General features: G+C 37.1%; 1 protein-coding gene across 5 annotated transcripts in view; it reads right to left on the bottom strand.

The window, feature by feature from the left end:
- The window catches only part of VPS13B (vacuolar protein sorting 13 homolog B), a 319,343-nt gene that overhangs the window by 17,165 nt on the left and 284,513 nt on the right, over positions 1-17,665 (bottom strand). For all 5 annotated transcript variants that reach the window (XM_026690439.2, XM_026690425.2, XM_087962041.1 and 2 more), the window contains exons 50-56: positions 16,621-16,809; positions 13,335-13,481; positions 12,351-12,634; positions 8,789-8,916; positions 8,311-8,510; positions 4,596-4,711; positions 2,554-3,377 (exon numbers count right to left, since the gene is read on the bottom strand). In XM_026690439.2, the coding sequence (XP_026546224.2) occupies positions 2,554-3,377; positions 4,596-4,711; positions 8,311-8,510; positions 8,789-8,916; positions 12,351-12,634; positions 13,335-13,481; positions 16,621-16,809 (1,888 nt within the window). The remainder of the gene's footprint in view (positions 1-2,553; positions 3,378-4,595; positions 4,712-8,310; positions 8,511-8,788; positions 8,917-12,350; positions 12,635-13,334; positions 13,482-16,620; positions 16,810-17,665) is intronic.

The raw sequence follows: 17,665 nt of genomic DNA, 5'->3' as shown, positions 1-17,665 counted from the left end.
TATTTGCCTATATCCAACAACAAACAAACAACCTTATACTGTATCACAAAGTACCATAAACACTATTGAAACAATACTCGTAACCTGATCTTCTTGCAAATACTTTCAGAATTCCAAACAAGCAACAGTGCCATCAGCTATTATTCCAAATGGCTATATGCCACCAAGATACTGTTTTCAGAAAATATACTGGATATGTGCATACTCAAATTTGCATGGATACCAAACCTTCTAAACCGGGATCCACCTTTCAGATCCTTTCAGATCATTTCATTTATTATATTTTCATGCTGACAATAGGTAAAGGTAAAGGTTCCCCTCGCACAGATGTGCTAGTCATTTCCAGCTCTAGGGGGCGGTGCTCATCTCCGTTACAAAGCCAAAGAGCCAGCGCTGTCCAAAGATGTCTCCATGGTCATGTGGCTGGCATGACTAAACACCAAAGGCGCACAGAATGCTGTTACCTTCCCACCAAAGTGGTCCCTGTTTTTCTACTTGCATTTTTACATGCTTTGAACTGCTAGGTTGGCAGAAGCTGGGATAAGTAATGGGACTTCACTCCGTTACGTGGTGCTAGGGGTTCGAACTGCCAGCCTTTCCGATCAACAAGCTCAGAGCCACTGAGCCACTGCGTCCCTCTGTCAGACAATGCCTGACTTGAATCCAGGTTTTTATGGAACAGTGCTATAAATATTTATGCTGATAATAAGTGTAATATTTCCAATGTTTTGAATGCTTATGTACCTGAGATAGCATATAATGTAAGCTCACATTTGCGTGATGGAGTTTTCCCAAGGAAAGATTTCCCCTAGGGATGGCAGAGCTGAATGAATTAACAACTCTTTTGCCAAGAAAACTGCAGGGACATGTCCAGGCAGTCTTAAGAATTGGACACAATTGAAAGAAAGAAAAAAATTATCCATAGATTATTATTTTTTTTCAGTTCAAGCACTAAAATGCCATTCTGAGTGGCATTTTAAGTCCTCAGTCGACTTTTCCCACTCCTACTGTCTATTCCTTCTGAGCTAGGAATAATTTTTGGAGTCTATGCATGCAAGATAGGTGCGAACAATGGGTCATTTCTATGGTTTGTTTGTCTACCAATTCAAAGAGAAAAATATATGAGTTCATCTGTTCTCCCCCCCCCCCCCAAAGAGTTAATCTGTTCTTATAAACAGATCAAACTGGCATCAGTAAAAGAGAATATCTGGTGCTCTCTATGCTTAGTTGTTTTCTTGCAGACATGTTATTTAGGTTATCTAGTTTGGATAATGAAATGTCTGCAAGAAAACAACCAAACTCAGAGAACACCAAGAACCCTTCAGACCAATCTGTATGTGACCTGCAACACTTACAGTGCCTTTGAATGTATATGAAATTAGTTCTTCCACTGACACCCATTCGCATAGTGGCTGACAGGAGCACACATTAGAATGATCTAGGTCACGACAATTGGAATGGAGAAAAATAATCGTTTCAATGCAATGTATAAAATGTGCATAAAAATGTGCTGCAGAGATGGAGTCATTTTGTGAATGTGCAGGTATGGAAGCAAGACAAGCTATCCATTCACCTAAAAGATTGTTTGTTCAGTATTGATCTTGGATGGCAAAGAATCAGCAAAACAAACGCACTCCTCATATCAAAGGACAACAAACATCTGCATGCCAGTCTAGTGTGAGGATTCTGTGAAGAAAGACCGATTGCTAATCATAAACGGCAGCCAAAGAGAAATTGAACAAGAACACAGTTTTCAATGGTCCAATTTGCTTCAAATGTACAGAGATGAATTGAATAATGCCACGAAAGAAATTCCTTTTCTGAGATCATGTTAAGAAATGGTTCAGAATTTCGAGCTGGCTAGCCCAGCAAAGAGACAACCAAAATGTAGAATCATCCCTCTATTTATGTCAAGGCTTATGACTATCCCAATAAAGTGTAAATAATTTTTGCTGCTTAATTTTACTAAATTTTCTTCTCATTTTCAGATGAGATTTTAAAGACAATATTCTTTGAGACAACATTGTTAGTTTGCTGAGCAATAGGCATGCTGACAGTAAAAAGTAAACTCTTCTAATGTCTGCTATCTGAATAGATAATACATTTTTTTTTTACCAACAGCATGGAAACAGTTTGGTTGCCTCCCCTTTTTTTTCCAGGATGTTTTCAATCTGGCCCACCTAATATTTAAAATAACATTTCCATGAGTAAGAATGGAAGTTAATTCTAAGTACTCTGTAGCCATAGCTACACTCTCTGGAACCTACAATGATTAAGCTATGGTCAACTTATCTCACAAATGAGCTTTAGCTCATGAAAGCTTATGCCTTTTAATAAAACTTGTTAGTCAGAAGAGGTTCTGCCAGGCTGACTTTTTTTTCTCTGTCTCAAAGAAATAGGTATCTCTAAAAGAGCTGGGTGGACAACCATACGGTTTTTGGTCATCAGTGCAGGGAAAAGCATAGCGTTTATTGGGGTCTTTCAGAAATGCAGCCACACATTGTAAACCTAATCTAAAAAAAATGGGTACAACTATTAAAAAAATCAACATACCTGCTCGAAATAACGCGCCTGCAGCATAATGCATGGCCAGGGCATGAATAAGTTGCCTGGCAGTTGTAAAAAGGGGTCCTCGTTCGAACACAGAAAAGGAGAGAGGGGTGTGATCCGAAGCAATATATATCTTCAGCGAAGCATGGATGCTCACCAAGAGGTTTACTGGCTGGATGGCCAGCTTCCTTAACTTCACTGGACTGACTAAAGCGTTTGCGTGCTGTCTCACCTGTTCTGGCAGTGCCTGGCTAACAGTTAATGCTTTTGCGGAATGACAGACACTTTTGGTGTCTGGAAGATATGTCTCAAATAAAGTCTTAATGTAATACACAAACGTGTCTTCCACATACAACCTGGCTGGTTTCAATTCAAAATCGAGGTCATTCACATGAAATAATAAACTCTGCTCTTTTGACAAAGTGACGCAAAGTTTTACAAATGCATTCTGGTTACATTCTTCCAGGTCTTTACTGGAAAGTGTTAGGTTGTGGATTTTCGCCCACTGAATGTTTTCGTTTTTTTCTCCTTGGCACAACACCACTGGAAAATGAAAATTGGACTTGTTGTAAAGCTGATTGTCCAGCTGAAAGTCTCCGCAGTAGATCTGGAGAGTATAAAGCTGTTGAAGGCCACTGGTGGTCTCTTCTGGAAATTTGTGAAAGAGAGGTCTAAGGTAGCTAGCAACTGGAACCATATTAAGATAAATGTAGTCTATTGTGAATCTCAGAAGTTCTGATGATACTTTAGGGTTCGTGATGTCATCATATACTGTGAGGCTCAGCTGATTAATAAAAAACTTAAAGACAAGGCTTTCCTCCTGGCTTCTGTACAAGAGAAAACAGCATCAGAAAGATTCCTCCAGTTTCAAGTAAAAAATAAAATATATACTGTATGCAATTGTTATGAACTGAATATGAGGATCTGGTCAACTTATGTAAAGAGATATAATTATATGTTCCAAGCTACACCTTTTCTATCCATTTAGCATAAATGAATATTTCAATTCTTAATGTAACGTTATGTTTAAACTTCCTTGTAATGTGTTATGCACAGGAATTTTCAGTTGTGTTTGTAATGTAGTGGCAAGTAAATCAATCAGTGGAAAATATCTCCACATCTTGTTGTATTTTGGGCTGTTTGACTAACCCTCCATATACTATTTTCTTTTTGTTTTAGCTTTGTCTTTATAGTTTTTAAACTAATTGTTGCCTAACAGGTTTATGATTGTTTTATATACCTACTGTTTTACTGAATTGCTGTATACCATCCAGAGTCACTTTCCATGAGATGGGCAACCATATAAATTTGATTAATAAATAAATATGGATAGTTTCTATTATGGGTCATTAATGTCACATTATGGAAGCAGCATTTTCCCCAGTTAAATCACCATGGCTGTTTTAAACTAATGATAGGCTGGCTTGATTCATAGCCTTAGCTAATCTTTTGCAAGCGAACCAGTAAACACTGTTACTTAATTTCATGGTGATTCCTCATTATAGGATCCTTTAAAACTACACAAACCAAGCCTGCAATAAAATTTCTATGCTTTCTTGATGCCAAATAATACAGTCAAGCACTTTGCCAGGTATAAATAGGTGATATTATAAACCTCACAATAGAGATTTTGCAGTTTGGGGGCACCAAGGCAGTGTAATAAAGATGATCAACTACAAAGTCTGTATTGGATCATTCTTCTGTCCTGCATCATGAATGAGAACTCCCACAGATCTCAATGGGAGTTATGTGCAAGAAAGGTTTGCTGATCTGGCCAATAAACTTGAAATGTGTGAGTCTTCCCTGAGTTTTGTTTATTATAACAGGCACTTCATGTTTATCCTTTGGTGACATGACCTCAGATGTTAAATTGTCATGCCTTACAATGATATACGAAATGTTAACATGTGGTCTAAACATACGCCACACATATGCTGTGACACCAGACAAAACAAATAGTTGTGCTAGTTTTAATAAGTCACTTCACACCTGGAGGGCTAAACAGCTACTCAGAACAATTTTCTTTCCCAGCAGTTTTAACATACCTGATCAAAATGTCTTGGTGTCCTGGCTTTCCTTCAGGTGCTAAAGTGATTATTACTGTCCCACACTGATGAGCAATATCCACATAAAGGTAACCAAATCCAGTTAAAAACACAATCTGCGAAAAATAAATAGTACTTAGAAATCTAACAAAAGTAGCTCTGCCTTGATTCATTAAAATCGACGCTGTTTGGAATTATTTACTCCAGAATGACATCTATACAACTATAATGGAACAAGGGTTTGAAAAAGGCAACTTTGAGTAATACTCAGCATCAAATTAAACAAAAAGAGACCTACAATGCTAGGCAAAAATTGGAAATAATTCAAAAAGTGGATTCAATGAAAATAAAATCCAGAACATGAGGACTTGTTTTACATTTCCCCCCTATACTTTATTCTTGAATTTGTCTTACTTACTTACATTATTCCAAAATTATGCACAGGAGATACTCCCAAAGCTTTCTCCAAAGTATAAAAGCTTACGATATAAGAGGAGTTTATAATCTCTGTCCCCAATTACAAAAATATTATCAATTATACCCGATGAGCCTAACTCCTTGCTTGCATGCAGGCAATAAGGGTGCTTCATTCAGATGTATCTTCATTCATCATATCCGTAGATACGTTTTTGTTTCCCTTGGTCACAAAATGCCACACCACAAGAACATTTATTCCCTCAGGAATGTTATGGTCTAGACAGCAAAAGGTAGCCCTCAACTTATGATAGTACCAGGAACGAAGGTCATGGCAATTGTGAATATTAATGTGATTGATTTTATGACATTTTATGCAGGGGTGGGCTTCAAAATTTTTAGCAACCAGTCCTCTGCCTGGCGTGGAGTCTCTGCCAGGCTCCAGAGGCATTCCTTGAGCCTCCGGGAGGCGAAAATGGTTTCCCCTGGCTCCGGAGGTCCTCCGGAGGCTGGAAACAGGCCTATTTCTAGTTTTCCCGAACTCCCGGGAGGCCCGTTTCACCCTCCCCAGGCTCCGGAGGCTTTCTTTGAGCCTCTGGGAGGGTGAAAACGGCCTCCCCTGGGCTCTGGAGGCCCCCTGGTGGCCCATTTTTCACCCTCCCCGACTTTTCTATGTGTGCCCTGTACTTACCTGGCATCCAAAATGGGCCGTGTGGAGACTCTGAAGGGGCGGGGTGGGTGGGCGGGGCCAGACAGGGGTGGGATTTGCAGGTTTGCCGACCTGGGCAGAATGCCAACTAGAGGATTGCCCAAACCCATCCGAAACTGCAGCAGCCCACCCCTGATTTTATGTTGGTTATTAAGTGAACACAGCAGTTGTAAAGCAATGCCACAGTTGTTAAGTGAACCCATACTTTGCAGTACGCAGATTTTGCCAAAAACTGGAAGTAAATACTGATTTCCGTTTTAAAAAGTCATAAATCGTGGTCATGTGACCACAGGATGCTGCAAAGAGCTATAAATGTCGGGCTATTGCCAAGCACCCAAAATGTGATCATGGGACTACAGGAGGCAATCGGCTGTGAAAACTTTGAATCTAAGTCATAAGTACCCTTTTTGGGGGTCCATTATATTCCCACCAGTGACAAAACCTCATTGCTTCTGAGGCAGGAAAAAACCTGAAATGTGCTAACCTGATCAGGGGAATGGAAAAGGGAAGCTTTTCTCAAATGTATCCATGTTATTAAAAGCTTGATAAATTACTATTTTTGTTTCTAGATTATACTTATCTTGGTTTACCAATGTTATTAGTGGACACAGCACTCTTCTCTTCTGAAACATGAAATAGCATCTTGCTGAATTATTTCTTTGAAGATTTCCTGATGGCAATTAATTCCTCAGGTCAAATAAACATAGCAGAGGAAACCATACTATTTAGTTTCTTAGATTTACAGACATTTGCGTTCATTAAGTATGCTTTTAAACTTGCATTGTGAAAAGTGGTGGGTTTTTTTTTTTTTTTTTTTTTTGGCCATTGCAACTCCTGCCTGTTTCTGAACGCTTTGGAATCTGAGCCAAAGTTAGCTTTGATAGCAAATGGCAGATGGCGATTTCAGTTAATATCTACTGAGTTTTCTTACAAGAAGAAAGAGCACTTAAATTAATGGCTCAACTGAAAGAGCAAACAGCTTGTGATCCTATGATATCAGAGTTGCTTTCATTTTTGTGCCAAAATTACAACCAGAACGAACCAATTCTAATGCAAAGGAATTGTGAGTTCTGCGTTTCTGAGAAATGATTATATACTTGATAGCACATTTTTTCAATATTCTGATTTCAAGATAGAGTTCCATTTGGCAAATAAGTTTTTAACTAATGTAACCAAAAGCTCTTTGAACTTTAATACATAACCAAGAAAATGAAACCTGCAGAAAAAACAGTTGGGAGCCTATGCTCTCAGGATAAAAGCATCCACATAATTAAACATGTGAACTTTCACTGGGGAAACCCAGACAGACTGAATGTGGCATCATTTCTCTGACTATAGGTTGCATTGAGAAAATCCATTTCCCCTCCAATCCCACACCATAATCCCAGACAACGTTGGAGAAGACCAAGGGAAGAGATAATATTTCTTCTTTGGGTAGCAATGTTATGATCTAAGTGTTTGTTCAGCAATAAACAGCATTTGTTTATTGATTTTTATTTTTTAGCTTAATCTGGGAAAGATACAACATATGCTGATAACAATCCCTTGGTAGCATTGTGTTTATCATTCCTCTCACCTCCTTATAAGTTTTCCTTATTATATTTTCTCATTCCTTTTATCTCTTCATTAGCAACATTTGGTTTAGAAAATCCCTGGCCAGGATTCCTTTCCTCTATCTATTGCTCTATAAACTTCATATACAGTATATTCATGGTGCAAGTAAATAATACAAGGTTTCAGCAAAACAAGCTCTGCCACTGTTAAATATTTAAAATGAAAGCAATCACCTATGTGGGAGCTAATGTTTGCTCTTAAAAAGTTAAAATTATACTCTTATCCAGCCTTTATCTCTGCCCAATAGCCTTTGGATAGGAATATTGATTTGAGGCAGAAAAATGATACCATTCCATAATCTTTTGCTGGTTCTATTTTAAATATGGTTAAAAGGCACCAAAAAGCATTTTAATTGTTATAAGATAATCTTAACTTCTAACACTGAACCAAAAACAAAAAATGTTTCTGAACAATGGAAAGCACATGTTGATTGATGACATTGAAAAATGAAATGAAGAAAAAACTGTAAAAAATATTTACAGTTTTTAAAAGCCAGAAAGGTTGTATTTCTCTCCTTACAATAAAACAACTACCCTCAAAAATCAATAAGATATAACGAAGTGATTCTGCTTTATTTTTGAAACTGAATAAATATTTATATATATGGTTCTGCTAAGGTAGAGGAACCACTAACACAATAGAAAAAACAATTATTTAAGAAAGGATTATTTAGAATCTCTTGGGAGGATCAAAACATTAGTCTCTCTCTCTCTCCTTTTCATAGTAGATTTTTCCTGCTTTTTAAAATAAAATAAAAGAGCTTCTTATAAAATTAGCACACCTATTTAGACTGAGTAAAAAACAACAACCCCTTCCTGCTAAAAGGAAATTCATTCAGGCCCTTTATTTGTAATTAACTCCTGTTTTTAACTTGCAGGTATTACTTGTTATTATCTGCTCCATGAAAATGTTACCTTTTATTGTTAAAATACTTTATGCTGCAATACAGTCAATTTAAAAGACAACCAAACCACTAACCTGTGTTCCTTGGTTATTAATATCAACAGAATCACTCCATTCATTTGTCTGTTCCTCCGATGATACAACTTTTAAAAGAATGCTAGGGACTAATTCCCTGGTTTTGCAATCTGGATAGCTGGCAATTTGATGATAAAGCTCGTGGTGCACTGCACTTTCAGCTGGAATACGCTTGCAGTAAATAGCAAACTTTGGCGCGTCTAGAATTTAAGGAAATATCAAACAGGCACTTTGAAGAAATGTCTCTGAATTTATGGTGCAATTCTACAATATCTCAATATGCACATGCAAATCTAGCCTGCAGAGAACTCTATCTGACAGATTATCAGTACATACAATTTCATTCTTTATTTTATGGATCTCCTCTTTACTTCCTTGCCTAAGCATTCTAATGCTTGACTTAAATATGCTTCATTATGAATAAGTATACTGAAACCAAAAGCTGTAGCATTACACTGTAGCAACAAAAGCGACATACCTTTGATGTTTTCTTTCAAAAGCAGTGAGACAGGACACCTGTTATGGATAATTATGCGAGGGCTAGGATCTTCTGATAGAGTTAAGTATGTCACCCCAAGATGTTCCTGGTAAGTCAGTACTATAGCTCTAAACAAGAATGCAAATCACATACTTCTTTTAAAAAAGTTCATCTGTAGTTAAAAATTGTACTTTCTCAGTAAGATTGTAAAGATTTGAAATTTTTCCACCTAAAATCAAAATCCTCCTATCTTAAAAAATATATAACATTACACTTATGAAAAACTTAAGAAAGAAAAACAAGACAGGGAAGTGGTTATAATACAAAAAAGATTTCATGTAAGAAAATATAATCATATGTACAAGATTTCCCCTAAAGATATCCTTCATTTAAAAGGACAATTCTGTAATATTAATGTGACTACTCCAAAGCACTCTACAGCACTAAAAATAAACACCACTTATATTAAATACATGCAAAATAGTAATAAAAAGCAAGATGTATAAGCAAGATGTGTATTTGTTAGCATCATGAATGATTGTAATATGGGAATATAAATGAAATCAGATTCTTATAATTTATATATAAAATATAAAAATAAACAAATTAATCAACTTGAATGAGCATGTTAATACTTACGGCCATGAAGTTAAAACTTTCCTTTATACATTTTTACAACAATAGCAAATAAAGCAAACCAACTGGTTATATTATTATTTAAAAGAACCTCATAGTTGCTTAAGCAGTGCTTTATCAGAGATTCTTTTCAGCAAAGTGTCTGAACAACTTTTTTCTGGAGTAACATACAAGTAGCAAAATGTAATATGCTCAGTTTTTAGTGCCTGCATATACGAAGTAATTGAAATATGGGATTATTGGCATAAATCTCATCCAGATAACAAAAAACTAAAACTATAAGGTTTTACTCAATCCCAGATAATTTGTTTTGGACTCAATTTAAGAATGTATTACACTTTTAACAACATTCCTATTTATTAAATAGTTTGTTGAATATTTCAAAAATATTTATTAGTGTGCTGTGCATATAACGAATGCCTGATTTTAAGTTCTGAATAGTTTTAAAAAGATCCAGTGAAAGGAAAACTTGGGCACTATTTTTGAACTTGAATCAAACAAATTGTTTTTTCTTCTCTATTCTAAATAATGTTTGACCTAACATTGATCAAGAATATTAATTAGTCTGCTGATTTTTTTAAAACATATTTTCCATGCTGGAAAAGTCAACTATTTTCTTTCCTTGCTTTCCATGAATAAAATCCAAGGTTAGTCTGGAAAAGCAGGCAGTAAAGAAAATGAACTGATGCAGTATTAGCAATTTCCTATGTTAGTTTAACAGCCAACTGTTTGAAACAAATAGCCCATTTGAACAATTATCCAGGATCTGTTTATATAATTGAGATCATTTTTAAAACAATCTACACATCTTTATCCCAAAAATAATACCATACAAACACATATAGACATAGAAAAATGAAAATAGTGTTCAGTATGCAGCCGGAAAAAAGAATACAATTGTTCTATTATTTAAGGAGAAATGAGCAAATAACCGAGTCTCGTGTCTATCAAGCATATCTAGTCTACACAGGGTTTTTATTGCAAAGCAGAGAATAAACTTAAAATAAGTGAATAAAAATATATCAAGTTCAGAGCCAGGAATCTTTACTTTTTTAGAATTTGCTAGTGTGTCCTGCTGATGTCTAGTAGGATTCCTGTGTTTTGTCAGCAGCTTTTTTTTTCTAAGGCCTATTTTGGAATCTCTTGAAGCTCAGCCATACTATTCATAAATCATCCAGAGAAATCACTGCTGAGTGATTGAAACGATATAAGGTATTCTCCTCCTCAGTGCTTGGGGATTGAAACTCATTGTCTTCAAAGCATCTCCCACATAGCTCACTCTAAAGGCAATACCATATGGTTGATTTTGATCTTACTTAACTTTATATAGCTTCTTATTTATATCTACAGCATATTCTAAGAACAAAATCAGTTTCAGGACAGGAAATAGAAATCAAGTTTTCTAATCAGCAATGGAATTTTTAATGTAAGGAGTCGCTTCGTTTCAACGGAGAAGGCAACTTTGGATATAGGTTGCCTTTAAAACTTGGACACTTTCCTTCTCTATTCTCCAGATCATCATGTCCCTCATTAATTTTCTTCCATATTATTCTCGTTTGTTCTTTTTTCAAACAAACTATGCAACAGCTGCAAATGGCTGTAAACAGCTAGCTTTCCCTTCAACTGCTGCATCAGAAGAGATCTACCTCATCCAGTAGAAGAGGTTGGATAATGAAAATCTCACAGTTCTCAAAATACATGAAGGTTTGAGAACAAAATTATTTACACCATTGATTGCTGTCATATATACGGAATGAAAAGCAGAAATATGAAACAAATAAAAGAGGACTCTTTTTCACGTAACAAGTACATTATTACATTTTCCCACCATTCAAACAGCAATTCCTCCATTCCTGCTATTAATAGTTGCATCTCCTATGTGAGATGAGGCTGCACATATCATAGGACTATATCATTTTTTGATGGAAATAACATCCAATTCTGACTGGCCCATACCAGAATTCCTAGTGCTTTCTCGGGTTACTAAGACACCAACTTGAGTAACTCTCTGAAGAGAAAGAAGATCTTATAACTGAACTGTAGTTGGTAATGGTAGTACTCAAGAATAACTTTCATTTTCTGAATAAGGTATTCTGACAGAAGTGTCCAATTTCTATGGTTTCAGATGATTTGCTATTTCATGTGATTATGGATAAAAAAAATTATTCATTTGTTTAATTTGTATGCTGCCCAACTCCCAACATGTAGGAAGAGATATCTATTATGTCTATGGTGGCAAAGAATCAGAAGGAATCTGGAGACTTCTTTTCCAATTAACAGATTTTATTAAAAGGCATCAACTTTTGTGAGCAGCGGTGCACTTCATCAGATATATAAGAAATCTCTAATCTGAGTTGTAGTATATTTTTGTATCAGTTTCTTGACGCTGTATTTTATTACTTCAGATTGGGCCTAATTAGAATCACAGAAAAATACCATAGCTACCTTAGTGCTGCTCCTGCTACTTTCCTCCCTGGCATATATGTATACATGTAACAGCTTTTGTAACTGCTCAGTGATTGAAAGAACTAAAGTAAATAGCAAGATGGTCGTTGAGCTGCGTCATAGGCAATAGCGGTGACAATATAGCCTTGTCAAAAGCTGAACTCCACATCATGCCAAGAGTGCCATGCACAGGTGTAGGTCACTTACATGTGTAACCACAAAGAAGAACATTCTTGTTTTGCAGAATGGTGGTATTCTCTGGCTCACATTAACCATGTCAGAAAAGATATGTCCAGTAAAATATTATACATTTCCCTTTTCTCCTTTCCTTTTCTTATTGGAAACACACAGTGAGTACAGTGAAAAAAATATATCTTTACTTTTTCTAATAGCGTGGCTATATGAAATGTACATCTGAATTTACTATATCAAACACTGTTTCTGCTTAAATGAAAGCTTCATTCTCTTACAGTCTACATACCTGGTACAGAATTCCTTTTCATCTCTATTACCAACAGGTACAGCTATGCTCTGCCTTGGGAATTCCTGTCTAATGACAGCTGGTAAGCTCCAGCATGGAGTGTCAGGACCATTTCTGTTGTGTTTGAAGCTTAGCAACATATACTTCTGAATGGGAAGCTCCTCAGAAATGAATTGACTCATGTCAGGCATCAAGTCCCAGTAAAGCACAGAACAAGCTTTGGCAGCATCTGACTCTGTAGCAGAACCAACACTAAATATTCTGCTGTCTGGAGATGGTAAAAACTAGGAAACAAAAGGGCAAGAAATAAAAAATAAAAAAATAAAAGGAGAAATAACATACATAACTGTTATTTGCCCTTAGATCTGACAAATTGATATTGTAAACTTCTGAAGAATATGCTATTCCAATGTGTATAAAGACATTGTCCGGATGCTTCAAGACAAGTCATTTCAAGTGCACTGAGGACTGCCAGATGTTATTTGTTTGGTTTCAAGGAAGGGATTTATCAAAGAGTAGCATTCTGCATCTTTAAATGTATTTTATTCACATGTCTTGTATACAGAGCTTGGGAAATGCTTATAAACTAACAGAGTTGTGTTGAGGTGCGGCACACAGTTTCAGACTGTCAGCAGATGTACCCATCATGTATGAAAATACTGTAACTCAGTTCTCAGAACTGTTCAATAGTTATTCCAGACACTGTGCTACTCCTGTTTCAGCAGCTTAAAATATCTAAAGAGAGCCAGGTAGAACTAATACTATGACCTGGCAAACAATCATTTTCTATTTCCATGACTGACTGTATTGCAGCATCTACCGTTTAACTGGAATAACTTAAAATGGCTACTTTTCCTTACCAATTGATTCTTCTTCAGTTGAGAAAAATATTACTTCAGACTCAGATTCCTCCTGTTATAAATTCCTCCTGTTTAGAGAGCTAGCTTGAACATATATTTTAAAAAAATGTAATCAAAGTTGTACCTCTTCCCTGAGCTGGGAATTCATAGCAGAGAACAGCGGCCAGCAACTGATTTGGAATGGAGTGTTATTGACAATTATACTCTTGTCTTCAATCTGCACGATTTGAACACCACGGCGAACAATGGAAGAAATGCAGAACTGACACAACTGCAGAATAAAGTAATAGAAGGTTAAGCATATACAATTAATAATTTGTTTTCATGCTAGAAAAAAAATAGAAAAACACATTGTCTTGGAGAAAGATAGATAAAAACGCCCCCTTCTTCCAACACATACATTTCTTCTGAAGTCTATTGAGCCCTTTTTTCTTAAGGCCTTCCTTCATTAAGTTCAGAGAAACAGACATGGGAGGCTTCCCTTACAGGAAGTTCTCTATCTCTGTAACAGATGACTTCACTGACAGTTCTCTATTTCTCCTGTACCTTCCACCACTTCATTTATTGCCCCCTTAAGCAGGAACACCTTTGCTTAACCATAACAGAGGAAAAAGTAGAAATAGTAGTTCTCAAAACCATTCTTTGGATCCATATACTACAACACTATACTACTATAGCTTTGGGATTCTTGTATAACATTGTTAGTAATTAGCAGAATAAGTATCCTGGTGCTGTGCATATCATAGCGGGGGACTTCAGTCAAGCTGATTTAAAAGCAGTGCTCCCTAAATTCTATCAGCATGTTAAGTGTGTTACTAGAGGAGCAAACATATTGGACAAAGTATATACCAACATCAAACATGGCTATAAGGTTATGCAATTACCACATTTGGGACAATCAGACCATATGTCACTGCTTTTAGCACCAACGTACATCCCTCTTCGGAGACGGGATCTGCCTGTAATAAAGACAGTGAAATCTTGGCCAGAAGATGCTTCCCAACAACTTCAGGATTGTTTTGAGAACACAAATTGGGATATCTTTTACCACCTTGACCTAGAGGAGCACACTGCAACTGTTCTGTGCTATATCAAACACTGCACAGATACTATCACCGTGGATAAACATATTAGGATCTATCCCAATCAGAAACCCTGGATGACCAAGGAAGTCCAGCACCTCTTGCGTGACAGGACCACAGCCTTTAGGTCCAGTGATGGGGCAAGATACAGTGTTTCCAGAGCTAATCTGAAGAAAGGTATTCAGAAGGCCAAGACTGATTATAAGAGAAAGATTGAGGATAATTTTTATAGCAATAACATGAGGCAGGTGTGGCGAGGGATTCAACAAATTACAAACCATCAACCGACCAATGTCATTCCTGCTGAGGGAGACGCTTCATTGGCAGAGGAACTGAATCATTTCTTTGCTCGCTTTGAAGTGGAGACATCAGAGACAGATAAAATACAACCACCAGCCAATTGTAGCCCCCACCTCATTGTGGAGGAACAGGAGGTGAAGAGCATTGTGAGGGCTGTGGACCCTAGAAAGGCTGCTGGTCCTGACGGTATCTCTGGCCAAGTGCTTAAAGACTGTGCTGATCAGTTGGCTGGAGTCTTTACCAGGATCTTCAATCGGTCTTTATCCCAGTCCACTATTTCATCTTGTTTGAAAGCTTCCACCACTGTTCTACTGTCAAATAAGTTCCCTTTCAATAACCTCAACGATTATAGACCAGTGGCACTCACTCCTATCATCATGAAGTGCTTTGAGAAATTGGTCTGCCGGCACATAATTTCTGGTCTTCCGCATACATTTGATAAACACCAGTTTGCATACAGAAAAAACAGATCTACAGAGGATGCTATAGCCATCACTCTTCACACTGCTCTGACTCATCTAGAACAGCGGGGGGGGGACGGGGGACGGGGGACGGGGACTATGTGAGGATGCTTTTTGTGGATTTTAGTTCTGCGTTTAACACAATTCTTCCACATAGACTAGTGTTTAAACTTCTGGACCTTGGACTTTCTAATTCAATCTACCTTTGGATATGGATTTCCTGTCTGGCTGCTCACAGAGGGTCAGATTAGGTAATCATACCTCTTCAGCCCTTATTCTTAACACTGGTACACCACAGGGTTGCGTGTTGAGTCCCTTACTCTATACTCTTTATGTGCATGACTGCATTCCCACTCACGTTAGTAATACTATTGCTAAATTTGCAGATAAAAACAGTGGTGGGACTCATCTCCGGGGGATGAATCTGTCTACCAAGATGAGGTGGACCGGTTGCTTTCGTGGTGTGGAGACAATAACTTGGTCCTCAACACCAATAAGACCAAGGAGCTTATAGTGGACTATAGAAGGAACAGATCAGACATCCAGCCCTTGCTTATCAATGGAGACTGAGTGGAGCAAGTGGCCAGTTTTAAGTTTCTGGGTGTTACCATAAAAAAGGACCTGACTTGGGGTGCTCACATTGCAGCACTGGTCAAAAGGGCCCAGCAGAGATTATACTACTTGAGACTTCTCAGAAAACAACAACTGAATGAAAAACTGCTGGTGACCTTCTACCACTGCACCATAGAGAGCATTTTAACTTACTGCACCTCTGTATGGTTTGCCATTTGCACAGTGGCAGATAGGACAGCACTCCAGAGGGTTAACGTCATTGCCCAGAAGATCAATGGTTGCCCTCTCCCCTCTTTGGAAGAGCTTTATAGCTCCCGCTGCCTTAAGAAAGTTCAAAACATTCTCAAAATCCATCTCATCCTGGGAAGCCTTATTTTGAACTATTACCATCTGGCAGATGGTACAGAATAATAAAAACAAGGACAAATAGGCTGAAAAACAGCTTCTATCCCAGGGCAGTAGCTCTTTTGAATTCTGCTATATACTGCAGTGTTGGTGTGGTGTCGGGGGTTTCTGGTTCAATATGTGGAGGGTATAGGATGTGTTTATTTTAATGGTCATGGTCATGATGTGCACTGAAGATGGTGTTTGATTTCGTTGTACGAGGTGCAGTGACAATAAACTAAACTAAACTAAACTATACAGAAAAATTAATGATAAAAGGTGGAGTTTTTGATATTGTCTTGTTTGCCAGATTAGTTGAGAAATGGGATCCAATCTGCAGACAGAATTTAGTTCTCCATTCCTGGCTGTACTAAATGGCAGAACTGGAATCCAAATGGTTCTCTTCTAAATAATAGGCACAGGAGCAACAGTAATGGCTTCCAATTCAAGTGTAAAACCAGCTATTAATTAATTACTTAATATTTGGAATATCTCTAATTATGTAGTTTTGAATAAGGGTATTTTTTTTAAAAAAACAACAACTTAATGGCAGACCCTTTTTTGTGTTTATTGCTTTTAAACATTAGTATATAATTCTAATAGGACTAACCTTTTGATGACCTGGAAAAGATCCAAGTCTGATCTCTGCTTCCACAAACCCTTCTTCATCCAGTGTTACCACCTCCTCATTGTCACCATCCTTCCATTTTGGAGATGTCATGTTGTGAACCAGCTTAATGGCGACTGACTTGTGCACAGTATTACTGTTTGCCCAATATATTCCAATTTGAAAAGCTTCCTGAAATAAAAATATCTGATTACCCTCAACACTTCCATTTCTCAATACTTCCATTTGATACTTAGGCAGAGGGAGTTTCCAGACTTATATAATCCCAAATAAACTTTGGAACCTCTTTTACAGGACAGTCCTTCAGTATGTGAAGATAAATATTTTATTTCTCCAGTCTTGCCTAACCAACTCCTCTAGCCATTCCTCATTAAGCTTTTATTTTAGAGCACTTACTTTGAACTTCTTTTGTTGTGCTCTTATTTACTTTCCTAAATGCAATTGCAAAATGAAAGCAGTATTTTATGTTTTAACCAAAGCAGAATAGAAAGGAATGAAGATTCTGACACTTAAACTTTGTCCATGCAGTTTATTTTTCTGCTTCCTTGTTGCCTCTTGTTCAGCTTCTGATCTACTAAGGTGCCCAGATCCCTTTGATGTCTAACACTATCCAATATTTCCCTCCAATACTATACACAGGGCTTTGATTTCCCTCCCAGCCTAGATGGACTCTGTGAGTTCCTATCAACATTCATACTTCTGGTTTTGAAACCCAGAATGATATTGCTTTCATAGCTTCATTTTTTTCTACCACACTATACAAAGCTTTGTACAATGATACCTTAGTATGATAAACAGACCAATCTGTTTATATGTTGTAGGAGAGACAGTCAAGTAACTTCGACATCTGCCACCCAGCTAAACATATGATTCATGGCTAAGATTAATTCTGTACATCCAAATATATGGCTTAAAATTGTAAATAGAGAAAGCATCAGAGAGCCATGCACAAAAAGTTAAGTAGAAGTATTTTAGATCAACAAATCAATCTGGCCTACACAGATAATAAGAGATAGTTAAGTTATAT

This window comes from Notechis scutatus, chromosome 3 (genome assembly GCF_049901735.1).
Source record: "Notechis scutatus isolate UNSWTSFEM ecotype Mainland chromosome 3, rNotScu1.2, whole genome shotgun sequence".
Taxonomy (NCBI): domain Eukaryota; kingdom Metazoa; phylum Chordata; class Lepidosauria; order Squamata; family Elapidae; genus Notechis; species Notechis scutatus.
This window is presented reverse-complemented; position numbering and strand designations above follow the sequence as displayed.